The 15169-nt window shown below is 36.7% G+C and overlaps 1 protein-coding gene across 27 annotated transcripts in view; it reads right to left on the bottom strand.

Moving 5' to 3' along the window:
* PARD3 (par-3 family cell polarity regulator) overlaps positions 1-15169 on the bottom strand; it is a 443789-nt gene that overhangs the window by 195918 nt on the left and 232702 nt on the right. For 14 of the 27 annotated variants that reach the window (XM_072033793.1, XM_072033799.1, XM_072033792.1 and 11 more), the window contains 4 exons: positions 13890-14015; positions 12164-12546; positions 1592-1731; positions 202-234 (listed from right to left, as the gene is read on the bottom strand). In XM_072033793.1, the coding sequence (XP_071889894.1) occupies positions 202-234; positions 1592-1731; positions 12164-12546; positions 13890-14015 (682 nt within the window). The remainder of the gene's footprint in view (positions 1-201; positions 235-1591; positions 1732-12163; positions 12547-13889; positions 14016-15169) is intronic. The other 13 variants (XM_072033801.1, XM_072033797.1, XM_072033796.1 and 10 more) reach the window with 1 other exon arrangement.

Here is a 15169-nt window from a genome sequence, read left to right on the forward strand (position 1 = left end):
AAGGAAATATTAGAATTTGATAAGACTCTGGAATAGGAAAAAATATTATAAATTCATATAGAAAATACAACTGATTCTCCTGAAATAGTATTAAAAACTCACTGCAATAAATTGCTCATTGGCTCAGTATAAATTCCATTTAATAGAAACTGCAGTAAATTACAAAACTAAATTACCCAAATAAACTCAAACCATACTTACTTGATCTTCAGGAACAGACCACCAGTCCTTTGTCTAGAAATATTACACAAACCTAGTTAATAACAGTGGCCAAAGAACTACAAAAAAAAAAAAAAACTCTTCTATGAAACAATTGTATTTAATCTGACCTCTTTCATGGCTGTTTTCTCTCTCTTTCTCTCTCTTTCAAACAGATACATAGTAGTAGTAGTAGTTTTCTTGCTTTTGCTATTTCAATCCTCCAGTCAATAACCTGGCTTTACTCGTATTTTCTTTTTCCTGTTCTCAATCCTCAGTACTCTTACTTACTACACTTCACTCTTACCTTCCTTCAAGAATTCATAAGAATTTATGCTAGATATAACATTACTAATAAGGCATGCATTCTTTACATATGAATACAAATGAGAAATAAGACAGCAATGTTTCCAGCAATGTTAAGCAGCAACAGTATATTCCACATTATACTCTAAACTAATTTAATCTATCAGTATTTCTGCATAGAAATCTTTTGACAAAAAACAACGTGTAATCCAAAGATGGTTCTGTTTCCACGTCTTGGTGTTTTACATATCTTCCAAATACATCTTCCAGAGCAAATTGTGCCAAAAGTAGAAAACATTTGTTTCTCCAAATAACTCAGAGTCAGTTGTTCTTTATTTTGCTTTTGTTCAGCGATTTGACCCCTTGGTCTCCATATGCAACTTACACAGTAAAGACAAATATGGAACATTTACTGGAAAATTTCCCACTGTATGATTCTATGAGCTAGCTTGTTTAACGGAGAAGCCCAGGAAAGATAGGATATTATCAGACTGAGCTGTTCAGAAACATTATGGAAACGTAAGGCAAATCAGCTAATAGTGTCAAGCAAGAGAGCTTGGTGCTTGGAAGATAGCAAACCATCTTATTCCTTCCCCTCATAAGAGATCACAGCTCACACAGTTGAGATGCCATAACTATCTGCTTAAGTGCTTCTTAGTCTCCTTCTACCCAAGTCATTTGGGTTACCTTGAAATACTTTCAGCAATGACAGTAATTACAGAAGGCTATGTCCTCTAGCAACAATTCAAGCTGACTTTGTCAATTCTGCAGTAAAGTGAAGTTAAGGCACACAGAAGCAGTTACAAAAATCTCAGCTGTACCTCCAGTGTCATTTGGCTTAGGGACAGTAATGAAGAGCTGTGGGTGGTAACATCTTATGTCATTCCAGCTAGATCCGCAGGAAGATATCTGCTGTATGCCAATTTAAGAGAATTTTAATTCCCTTGAGAACATCCTCCCTTCAGGAGGGGAGTAGCCTTGATTCTCAGTAGCACTACCCCCCTATCATAAACTATTAAGAGCTTTTGAAGCGAACTAGTCCATGGGCTCACATCAAATAACAGACAAACAACATGCAACACCTCACCTCAATTAATCGGTCCCCAGCTTTTAGTCTTCCATCTTGAATAGCTGCACCTCTTGGAAGGATATTTTTCACATAAATTGGAGCTGAGCCACCAATTGGGACATCTCTTGAAGTAATGCTAAATCCCAAGCCTTCTGTACCTGCATAAAGAATGCAAAATATTATTTGTTAAAATGAACTTTTTATATTTTATATTGTGTTTTAACTTTATCCAGCAGAACAAATGCATACCTGACTGATACAATCCATGAAAATACATATGTAGGATTTAAGAATTACTGCATGGAAAAAAAAAAAAAAAAAAACACAACAAAAAAGCACAATATAGATGAAGTACTGACTCTTGGCACAGGTGGCTTAGCAGGCCCTCCCTGTAACTCGCTGTTCTGATTTCCAAGTCATTGCCATATTGCCATATTCCATCTTTCTATTTCAGATGAGATGAGTGACAAGGAACCAGAAGAAAGCATATCTGATGTCCTATCACTGCCTTCCCCCACGTCAATCTGGGTTTTGTCAATAATCCTCTCTTTCTCTACTGTCACTCTTCCACTGAGGGTGGTTGACAGTGGACCATGGAGCTTCACTAGCTCTGTTATGGGCACTGGCAGGGAATGGGCAGAACTGGAGCTCACTGGTCTTATTCTTTCTGCTCTGAGAGACCTCAGGCTGTTCTCTGTCAGCAGCTCCTCTGCCATGTGGGGTTCCCAGCCTGGCTCTTGTCAGATCCCACCACATGTGGTGCCATGCAGCGATGTGCTGCTAGCAGGTGGCAGAGCCAGGCAGTAACTCCTACACTCCCTGCTGAGGTCATGCTGTGCACCACAGTGTCTGACAACACTCAGTTAAAATGGACTGAGGCAAAACAGAGACCTTTAAGATGACCTGGAGAAATCCACAAGGGCATTCAGTCAATATGGCAAATGAAGCTTCCTCATATCTCAAAGAAATGCCCACAACTGGTCCCTGAAGTGTACCTTATGGCAGCACCCCACCAGCGCTGGTATTCACAAGCAGAGAGGACAAACAGAAGTCTTTCCTACTATGTGGAAAGCTCATTTGTGATCCTCTATCTAAAATAATCCATCCATTATTATTGAAAACCTTTGAAAATCTGTGCCGAGGCCTCCACAACATTATACCTAAGTGCATTCAGAACATTTAACTTAGCATAAAAACCAACCAGCCATTCAGCCGAGAGCCTCCCTGACAGAGTGCCAGTATCTAAAACTCCAATTTGAAACACCTCATAAGCTGTCAAGATATGTCTACAGTTCGAGTTCACTACGTGGGCACACACATGCCCAACCTAGATTTACAATATATTTTGTTGTCAAGATATTGTATAAAAGTAAAATATATTTTGTTGTCAAAATGGCAGTCATGGAAAAAAGTAAGTTGACACAGTTGTTGACACAGTCAGTTGTGCTGGATTTTGCATCTAGGATGGGACAGCGTTAGATATACAGACAGATTGCGGGCAACAGGCTGGAGAGTAGCACAGCAGAAAGGGATCTGGGGGCTCTGGTTGATGGCAAATTGACGATGAGCAAACAATGTGCCCCGGCAGCCAAAAGGGCCAACCATATCCTGGAGCGCATCGGGCATGGCACTGCTAGCTGGTTGAGCAAGGGATTGTCCCACTCTGCTCTGGTGCAACCTCACCTCGTGTAGTGTGTGCACTTTTGGGCACCATGTTATAGGAAGGACATAAGACTATTAGAGTGTGTTCAGGGCTAACGGGATGGTGAAGGGTCTAGAGGGAAATACGTATGAGGAGTGGCTGAGGGCCCTGGGTTTGCTCAGCCTCGAGCAGAGCAGGCTGAGGGGAGGCCTCATGGCGGCCTGCAGCTCCCTCATGAGGGGAGCGGAGGGGCAGGCGCTGAGCTCTGCTCTCTGGGGACAGCGACAGGACCCGAGGGGACGGCATGGAGCTGGGACAGGGGAGGGTCAGGCTGGGGGTTAGGGAAAGGTTCTGCACCCAGAGGGCGGCCGGGCACTGGGACAGGCTCCTTAGGGAAGTGGTCATACCACCAAGCCTGATGGAGTTCAAGAAGTATTTGGATAATGCTCTCACACATACGGTTTCGTTTTTGGGTGGTCCTGTGTGGAGCCAGGAGTTGGACTTGATGATCCTTGTGGGTCCCCCTTCAACCCAGGATATTCTATGATTCTAGGTGACTGAAGGGACATAACCTTTTAAAGTCTTCATCTTGAAAGTAGCTAAGTCCTAATTTATCCACAGCAAGTGTATGCAAATCATATTGTTGAAGAAATTTCCATCAATTCCTCAAGGCTAACTATCATGACACAACTTCCCTTCCTTATGTCTGCAGCATTCAAGATAGATGGAAAAAAACTGGTATTTGAATCTGACAGTCTTCATTCACTTTCAGGCTGATATAAAATTTATCAGTGCTATTACACAGAGATGAAAAAATATTGGATCTCATAACATCCATATTTTACTTTGGAGACTTCACAATTTTAATGATGCTTCAAACGTTCATAGAGCTCTTTAGCTCCTTGCAATATGTGAAGATGATCTATAAAAATGAAAGTGGTTTGGTTTGTGTTTTTTTAAGTAGCAACTCAGCTTCTGATTGAACTTATCTTTTCCTTCATTTAAGGATCTGTGTAGAATACTGCTCTTTGAATACATATTTTGTGTTTTAAAATTTCTAAAGTAATATCAAAACATGACAGCATGCCCAGGACAATATTTCATTATTAATAAGCTTAATCCCCATAGCCCGATTATGGTGTCATTACAGATGTCTGGTTCACACACTCCACTTTAAATCCCCATGGAAAAAAAACAGAAGTTGAAATGTTCACATTACAAATGCATACAGGATATAAGCCTGGACTGTGGCATTTTCTGCTGTCAAATCTTCAGAAAGCCTTTACCAAAGCTAGCAGAACACCACAAATCCACCCCAACTGGGTCCAGATATTAGCAGAATAAAATTCTAATTACTTGTTTCTGTGGAAAGAGAGGGCTTGACTGGGCTTCATTTTGCTCTGCTGCTTTATGCAGCTTTGCATGAGGCTGATGAAAATGACAGCCAAAAGCTGATTTTTTCACAGCTTCACTTTACTATTCGTGTACTATAGCTGCCCTTACCTGTATAATATAGCTTTGCAAACTCCCAAGCTTATTGTATTAAAGTTAAAAGTTGTCAAGATCAGGAAATAAACAGATATGTTTGACTGAGGCCAAAAATACAACTTCTGTGACTGGATTGATTTTAAGCTTTTTTTTTTTTCCCTCCCTTTTTATACACATAACTAATTCAGTTATACCTATTCCATGCATTTCAGTAGTTCCATTAATCGAAATGCATATAACATCTCCCTGATGCTAAAATGCTTTTAGTTCTGATAATGTAAAATTGTAGGTTACCATAACAAGGGAATTGTGAAAACTTGCTCTAGAAGCCGCTCATATCTCCAATTTATAATTTAAATAAAAGCCTTTAAGATGGGAGAAACTGGACACATATAGGCAGAACCAGAACAAGAGCAGAAAAAAGGAGGAATTTCCATCTGTTTGAAAACACAGGAGTCATCCTACTCAAAGCTAGGAGTTTAAGTTTGCAAGGTCTAGATTATATTCAACTTAATCTTTTAGAGATTTAAAAAAAAAATGTAATAGAACATCTTCCTCTCTCCATAGCTGTCATCTCTGACAACTATCAAATTACACCAAGTGATAATAACATTTAAAAATTACCCACTAATTTGGGTAATTCAAATTCTTAGTCTTCTTTTGATATATCAGCATCTTTCTCGACAAGTTAGAGCTCCCCTTTTCTCATGCTCAACATGCCTTCTAAGGTCATGTTACCCTAGAGAGCTCAGCCAGCTCTGACCTGAAGACAAAGTAGTTTTAGATAAATAAAAAGGACAGTTACAACAGTAAAGGAACTGTGTTGTACAAATTGAATTGAGGCAGATTTGATATTTCAGTTGCTGTTTTGAAATAAATTGATTCTATTAGCAATAAGACATGTAAAAAAATAAAATAAAATAAAATAAAAAAATAGAAAAAAATCCTGCACAGAATTTCCTTAAACATATGTTCAAAATGAATGTCATCATCTTACATGGAATCAGCCTGACTGTAAACAGACAGGATGTTAAAATAATTATTAAACCTTGCTGGAGATTGCTAGATTTCCTATTATCTCCTAGTGAAGTGTTTAATTTCTCACTAACGCTAGGGTTATCTTCTTGATTGTAGGGAAGTGTGTCTGGATACACATCTTACATTCTGTGCCTCTTCTGCATGAAAAATTGTGCAGTCCTCAACCAGCATCAACAGGAAGTCTAAATTCTCAGGAGAAAAATGCACTACTGAAATACTGCCAGAATACAAGACAAAAAGCAAGCATCACCTCAACATTGGTTCCAGTGCTTTCATGTCACTCTCAAAAGGACATTAGTTCAGAGACCCAACAGGGAATGTCTGAAGGACCTACACTGTCAACTTTTTACAATACTTCTCTTAGTTATCTTCCCCTACAGGACTGCAAGCAGAACTTGAAGTAAATCATGCTCTTTTTTCTCCTTTAATTTAAGAAAATGCAGATGAGTTGTAAGGTATTTCAGTACAGATCTCCCTAAATTAAAAAAGAAAAAGAAAAAAAAGCAAACAAACTAAAAACAACACACTAAACCTCACCTCTAAAACAATGTATAATGTTTGATAACCAGACAATTGGGACTGTATTTAATAGTACTTATGCAAGAAAAGCAGAGATCATTTTAGAACAACCTAAATATGGAAAATGCATGTGGGTGAAGAGTTTTCAGACAGAATAAAGGATTGTGAAGGAAAAGTGCAGATTCTTCATTACAACATGAAAGACATGAAACACAATCTCATTTTAAAAAATAATATGGGATGTTGGTTACACATGCAAACAGTTTGTGACAGAAAGTAGTTTAAACAACTGAATTACAAAATAAAACATCCCCACTTAATGAAAGCATTACATTATGAAATTATTAAGCACAGGGAGGGAGATAACATTGCAACAAAACTAAGTAGAAGGGCTGAACTTTCTGTGACAATAATCAGAGCAGACACTTTCCTTCCAAGCATTTCAAATTCCTGCTTTTTCACAGTAGACTATTTCTTGACATCCATGTACGGATGGATGATTGCCAAAATAATTATCCTACTATTTTACCCTGGAAAGCAGTTTTTATTAAGGACTGAACCTCATGCAAGAGCTGAACAGAAAATATGCTATCCTCATTGATAAGGGCTTCCATAATGTAACCAAGACCATAATGTAACCATTTTAGATACTTCCTGAAAAGTTATTTTACTGCCCCTATTTTAAGCCCCACATTTTCAGAATTTGTGCGTGAACAGTCAGCATAATTATAAGTGCAAACGACTGCTTAGAAGTTTAACTGCTCAGCTGTCTAGAAAATTTCTGCAGCCACACACACACAATCAAGACAAATTAATTGCATGGCCCTTTTTATGCAGTTGCATGATTTAACTTTTTTCTCCAAGCAAAGCTCAGACTTCTCAAGAAGATCTTTGATCAACCTAATAGAAACATTCTTCCTTTTTTGCTACAGTCTGCTAATAAATAGTGATGAGAAGTGTGAAAAAAAGTGGAAAGGTGAAACTCAATGCAGTTTATTTTACTTCAGTGGCTAGTAATGCCCAAAATTATTTGCTTCCCTTCTGAATCTCATTTCTCAAGGTCAGTTAAGCAATTTAGGAGCCTACATATTTCATTTCAAAAGTGACAAACACCACTACTGCATCTCAAAAGAAAATCTAAAATCAGCCTGTTTCTAAGATAACATTTCAATCATTTCAAAAGAAATTTTAAATAAAAATTTTAAATGTCAGTTCAAAGTCTGGCTCAAAAAACTGTGTGGGAAAGCAGGAGATAATGATGAAAAATGCATGTAAATCTGTACAGTTCAGATATATGATGCAGGATATCTTATTAGTCAAGTTTAAGATCCTGTCTTGGATGCTCTGCTATTTAAGCCGTTTAACACAAGTAAAACAAGTAACTGCCCATACGTATGTTTTACTCCAGAACAAATATGATGGAATTTTAGAACAGAACAGGACAGTTCAGTTGGAAGGGAACTACAAAGACCATCGAGTCCGACTACCTGGCCACTTCGGGGCTAACAAAAATTTAAAGCATGATATGAAGGGCATTATCCAAACACCTCGAGTATTGACAAGCATGGGGCATCAAGCACCTCACTAGGAAGACTGTTCCACAGTTTAGCACCCTCATGATAAAGAAATTTTTCCTAAAATTCAGTCTGAACCTCCTTTGGTGCAGCTTTGTGCCATTCCTACACATCCTGTCAATGGTTACCAGAAAGAAGAGGTGACCACCTCCCCCTCTACTTCCCCTCCTCAGAAAGTTGTAGAGACAATGAGGTCGCCTCTTGGCCTCCTTTTCTACAGACTAGAAAAAACGAGTGTCCTAAGCCTCTCCTCACAGAACTTGCCTTCCTGACCTTTAACCAGCTTTGCTGTCCTCCTCTGTATGCATTCAAGTATCTTAACATCCTTATGTTTTATATATATTAATGTCAGTTTAATATCTTTTTTTAATATCTTAAATTAGCATGCTTTGAAACTACCCATACCATCTTATTTATGTCTCTAATGACTTCTGCAGAAAAAAATCAGGTGTTGCAGGGCTGAGTGTAAAGGTGCTACAACACTGAATGCCCAGTCACCTGGTGGGACTTGCAGCGTTTGGGTTCTGTATACGAGACGGTGCAGTAGCAACCACAGAAGGGAGAGCAAGCGAACAGGAATCCAGTAGGAAAGTCTGAAGAGCAAGGAGCCTTGTAATCCTGCTCACATCTACAATTTACACATTTCTTCTCTGTTGTAGTGTCCTAAAGTGGCTCCTTCCTTTAAGGACTAACCATCTCCTAGAACATGGCTACTACGCCCTTTCCGTGATGGGCCTGTCAATTCCTACAGGTTTCTTGTTATAAGGTTATCCTGTAGTTCTACCACTAATTTATTTCCCATGAAGCTATAATATTTTACAAGAGATAAATACTTTTTGGTCCAAGAAGGAAGAGATGAGCACAGTTCCCCTGGCTGGCAGCAGAGAGATATGGACTGAAGGCCAAACACACTGAACATTTTAGACAAAAAATCGCTAAATATTTGGTGCAACTAAGACCAACTTAGAAAACAGGAGCTCGATTTTGACATTTTACCTAAATAATTATATATTCAATTTAGCTGGACAAAAAAGGCAGATATAGTTAGAAATGATCCAGCACAGTATTATCATATTTGAGGGCAATCAAATTTGAAGAAGCTAATTTAAAGATTGAGTACTTTGGACTTGTACTTAGTACAGTCAAAAATATCTGATTAATGCAACGTCCAATTAATGCAAATCTGATTAATGCAATGTCCAATTGAAAAGAAGTATTTTGAACACTTCAGTTGAGTTACCAGGCTAAATGCTGCACGTGCTCAGAGACAGAGCCTTAGAATACTTTGGTGTATCATAGGTTACTTATAAGTGCTGGACTAAATTTTTTGCAGTCAAAAAAATCACTCTGGAACTGTACTATTTTAGATGAGATAAAAATTTTTCCTAACCCTCTGTGTGCTACATCAGTGATCTTATTTTCTCTAAATATTAGCTGTAAAAAACTTTTTTTTTATATTATTTTTTTTGGAATTTTGTAAAATACTGAGTATGATCTTACACTAATATATATATATAAACATAGTGTGGCTGTCATCTCTTGTGCTATCTTAATTTGCGTGAACTATTAAGCCAGACTGTTATACACCCTAACAGCATTCGAATATCAGTAATAACCCCTACATCTATATGCTAAAAGTTCAGGCCCTGACCTTTAAGGAAAGATAAACAGATATCCATTTTCATTTAGAAAAGCCAACAAACATTCTGCATTGACTGAAACATATGACTGACCTTCTCTTCTGACTTTATTAAACAGCTAAATCCTATGAAAGTTCAGGTTATTTTAAAATGCCAAAACAGCAATAAATATTAAGAAATCATAATTACAGAAGCACATACTGTAGGGCTATCTTACCATGTCATTTTTTATAATATAGCTCATGCAATATATAGAAACGCAGCTGTAATAAAGGTCTCTCTGTATTGAAAAAAAGTCAATTCTCATATACTACATCATTAACCAGAACGCACAGGTTAAATCTAAAGTGAATTTTAAGATGAAGCCTTACATGCTTGTATACCTTAATGCACATTTTTTAATTTAATGATGGTAATTGATGAAATAACTACTGTCTGTTAGCTACAAAGAAAGCACATTTGTTAAGTTCCCATAAAGCCTGTATTATTACAACATCCTTCATTAGAAATAATCAAAGATGATTAGCATCCCTATTGTACTCATATTTATAACAAACAACTTAGGCATATACTTAAGTGTTTTGCTTCATTTGTTGCTCCAGATGTATGTTCTCAGAGCAATCAAATGAAAGCCAAAATGGGATGCTTTACCTCTCCTCTCCTCACAGTGTAAATTAACAAATGAAGGACAGCAGTGATAAAGAGGTACCCTTCTTTATGCACAGATATTTTTTTTTTAATATCATCACACACAAAATATGGAACACTAAACAGTTTCTGTCTCTATAATCTGAGCAAGGTGTAATCTCTGCATAAGTATTATTCTCATATAAACAATGTTAAGAGCAAATATTCCCTGTAAACTTCTGAAATATATTTTAGCTATGGATTTCAAAGCTTTTATTAGCAAAAGTTATTTTTTTTCTGGTGTGAACTAGATGTTGAAGAATCTTACAGGTCACTTCAATAGGTAGCATGCATCTCCTCCTCTCCAAAACCACCTAATGTACTCGTGCTTGTAAAGCTGAATTACATTATAGAGGTGGGGAGAGATTATTAATGGAATAATACCCAGTGCAAGAGGACCAAAATGTAAACTCATGTCAATCAAAGAATCCATAATATATAAAAATTACATTTTCTTATCATCTATGTCACACACATTTTATGCAAAAATATTGTTTTTCCATATTCCATATTCATTTGTTGTTGCTTTTAAATTATATGAAATATGTATTTACACTCCTGGCTAAGAACTATTTTACATAATGTCCAAATGACAGTAGACACCAAAAAATACGTAAAAATCACTGCAGTGTCTGAAAACTTCTGTGTAAGCAGAGTAACTCCTTACTCAGCCAATAGCAGTAAGTTTTTCCAAGCAGGCTGATTTGAGCTGATGGCCTGAAGTATTTCTTGAAGGAGCATCAACAACAGAAGCAAACTGTCAACTCAACCTTATGTCATCTAAGTTTGTAGAGCTTAAAATTCAGCAACCAGAAAGAAGCAATCTGGTGGTTCATGTGAAGTTCATAGAAAAGAAAGCATTATGATAATGTGACAAGTAGCCTGGCACCTGTGAAACTAAAATATCTACCATTCAATGCACTGTCTTTGGTACCTTTCTATAAAAAAAAAAAGTAATTAATAAGAATTATTAACACTAAGCAGATAAAATTTCCTAAGGGGAAAATATTTCAAGTTCACGGAGAATGTTGTCAAACACGTAAATTTTTTGCTGTGTAATGTAAATAAAGTTCTTGTTCCTAGAGACCAAAGGTTATATCTAACCTTAAACATGCTCATTTTAATATCATAGAGCTTGCAGCATGTATAATCTTTTAAAAAATCTTTTACAAAGAGATAAGAAATATTTGTACCTAGATGCCATTTTACTGTAATTTAAACACCGTTAAAAGCATCTAGATGGTAACTGTATAAAAAATATCAATTTTCCTTACTAAGTGCATTTAATGTGTCATACAAATTCCATGAGTGTAGATGCACCGATGCATTTATATGTAGTAAATACATATAATACAGATGTTAAGAGAAGCAGGCAGTGCTTTCTTCTCTGCCCTTAAATAGTCTCTCACCCCTATTCGAATTACATTAGCATAAGGCCCAAGATAGGAAATATCACGTTACTTCTCTACTGTTTAAACAAAGACTTTCACATCCCAGTGGACTAAAAAAAACACGTTAGCTGGAAATTAGAAACTCCAGTCTACCAGCTCAATTCAACAGACTTTTAAAAACTAACAGCAAAACTAGCTACTGAGTTTGAAAGTCATGATAAAGTCATGATTTTCTGTAAAGTACAGAAAATAGCCCATTTTAGCTTATTTACTTTTTTTAGTTAAATAGTTCTTCGCTCCCTGGGTCTTGGCCAACAGAAGTTGTAGCACTCATAACACTTCACTTTTTTTAGTTAAGAGACAGAAAGGAACGTTAAAGCATTCTTTAAAATGGCCTTTTATAAATATGCTGCATATGCCAAAGGCAAGGAAAGACTGCTTTAGGGCACAAAACAACCATTTGGCCTGAGAATGAATGAGTAGCACCTGTGTTTCAATAACCAATCCATCGCATCTGCAGACTGCCGTGACTAACATAATGGCATTGGGCACATATACATACACCACACTTACACAGCTCATGATGTATGAGAAATGCACCAGCGCCTTACCTTTTCTCAGTTGTATACTGAGCCTCTTCCCTATCTTTTTGGTGTTATACCCACTGTTTGCAGTGGAGGTGAGAACTTTCTGAGGTGATGGTACCAGGCCCGATGGTGGTTTCCCTGATGAATTCACACTATGAGGTAGCTGTGAGTAGGATTCTGTCTGATCGGACTGGTTACCCGCTCTAGACATTCTTTGTAACGTGTGAAGTCCAGAATTGTGAATACTTTTGCCATCGGTATACTGGGAATCAGGGCTGAAGCGGTTGGAGTAGTACGTGTTCTTCTCGCTCTGGGACAACTGTTCGTACTTCTCTTTACTTGCTGCAGGGACCACGTGGAACCAAATGAACGGCGTACGCATGGCTTGGCGAAACATATGCTGTGCTCTAGGTTTCAAAATGAACAGAAAATTAGCAAATTAGGACTGGCAGACTACAAGACATTATAAGCATAATTACTGATGTTAATTAAGCAACATGAGCTGACAGACACATTGCAGAAACTCAAGCATAAACTGTAAAACCTGAATCTGTTCATTAGTCTACTTTGTCTGCTTTTTGCTAAGGTTTATTGCCTTAGGGTAATACAATGGTTAAATATGCTTAAAATCTAACATTCCAAATACTGTACTCAGAAGAGCAAAAATTTTAACCACAGCCTTGAAAGGCAGGCAGTTCTATGGCAGGATTGCAGTGTTCTTTTGCTTTGAAACTTGATAATTGTTTCTTTAGATACAGTAATCACGGTGATGACAGAATTATTAAAATTACACTTATACAAAGACTGTGTATTTCCTTATTTGCTGAGAGTATATGCAGTCTTGTAAAAAAATCCAGATTACACTTCACTTTTTGTACATAAGTAGTCTTTCAGAACGCAACACTAATAGGAACAAAATGCTTAATCCTGCACAGATGGGCATTGGGCTCTAGGTCATGATGAGAAGTACACAAAGTCAAGAAGTCTCTTCAGACCTCAGTTTTGATTCAGAATCTTAGAGTAAGCAGACACAAGCTGCTTTTTACCATATGGTAAAGGGTTATATTCCAATATGGGTTAAAGAAATTAAAAAAAAAATCAGATATATATCAAAGTATAGGATGATCAGTCTAAACGATATTCCTCTGACTCTCAGCATATTTAAGTTTTCAGAAAAATTTTATCTTTAAAATGATATGTTTTCTGCATACCTCTTTCCCACATTCTCTTTTAATTATCTGTGTGTAAACTATAATCTGATTTCAATGTTAAAAGTCTTTCCGATTCACATTTTCAGGATTCTACCAATTCCAAGCTTCCACTAAGCAAGTATTTATGATGTCTTGAGCCTCTCTAGAAAGTTTCTCCATAAAGTAACTTTAGTTTTCACATATACAAAACCACAAATATTTTTTATACATTAAAGTCTTCATGTTGTCCATGTATATTGAACATGATGCATTACAAGTATAAAAGCAAAAATCATGTGAGAATTTCATGACAAACACTTTGTGAATGAAAGAAGAAGAAGATTGTAACATTCAAAACCACAAAAAAGAACTGAATAAGAAGTGTATATATTCTAATGACAGCAATTATCTTGAATTTTTGTAGTTTAGCTAATTGAAAACTACTACTAATGTCCAAGGCAAGCTTAGACAATTTTTTCATAAATACTACATTGCCACAAACGACTTCATTGTGCAGTGTTAAAAATTAAATATGGTAATGTAGCAGTAAATAAACTTACTGTTCAAATCTCCTGTTCCGAAGGTCTCCATCATTAATCCTGACAATACAGTCATTCTCACGAAAAAGGTTTTCTTGTTCAGCTTTTCCACCTTTTTCCAACCGCTTTACTAGCAGCCCCAAGGTTCTGGAACATTAAGATTACAAGTGATTACAGATTTAACATTTTGCAGCATATAAAATCCTACTGGTTTAATATTTTATCATAATAATTATATAAACTAAATTTTAAACCATCTTTACCTGGGAGTAGGATACCAAAGTTTCAAATAATTTATGAACATTACCTGAATTACTATCCATTATCCATGAAACGAAGACCCTAGGTGAAACAGGTATGTCATTTAAAAGTAAAAAAGTGCAGGCAGCATGATGATATCAAATTTATTCTTGCAAAAGGCCTAGATGTTTGAAAAGTAGAACTTGGTTTCATGAAGCACTGCATATCTGACAGTCATCATCTCTTCTGATGGTTAACTAAAGTTGAAGAAGTTCAACTTAAGATACGAATTTCTGAATTAGCAGAGAATACCACAGCCATCGCTACTGCTCCTGTGCAAGTGAAATGTGGGGTCATCTCATGTAATAACCACCCTATAATGAAAGGATGGACAAAGGATTCAGGAATTTCTTGTGAACCAAACACTTTTGTTGTAAACCTTAACTTTTCTTGCAAAACAGCAAAAAGGAAATTAAAAACTTGAATGTCATTTTTAATTCAACATATTATCTTCAGGGAATTGGTTCAGTAATGACTGAAAACAATTAGTATCTGATAGCTTCTGTGCTATGAGTTGATCACATCTGCTTAGTGCTTAGGTACAATGTTGTCTTACTGACATTCATAGAAAGGAAATATAAATGAATGTTCAACCTGATATTATGAAATGGATCCTGAAGAGTGGATTTCTTAGGTACTGGTAGGACTGTGTGAAAAGTAAATGATGTTTCTATACCTGAACTCTAGGTTTGAAGAAGGATTCAATCTTCAGAATTATTCTTGCATCGACACTGCATTTGTTTGTTTGTTTGTTTGAAAATCAGCTTTATAATGAAATCCCACAGGACATATCAGAGGGTCAAATTCACAGCATCCTAGTCAACAGAATTACTTTTGAAAAAGTCACTTCAAGGCATGGTGTGGAAAGTCCTTAGCTGCATGGCAGAAATTGCAAGACCACATACGCCTTTTAGAACAAAACTTACAGTGAACATAGCACTTCAGTTCACACATACCTCAAAGAAAATGAGCAGTCAATGATGCTTAAAAGGACTTCTCAT

Source organism: Anas platyrhynchos, chromosome 2 (assembly GCF_047663525.1).
Source record: "Anas platyrhynchos isolate ZD024472 breed Pekin duck chromosome 2, IASCAAS_PekinDuck_T2T, whole genome shotgun sequence".
NCBI classification, from domain to species: domain Eukaryota; kingdom Metazoa; phylum Chordata; class Aves; order Anseriformes; family Anatidae; genus Anas; species Anas platyrhynchos.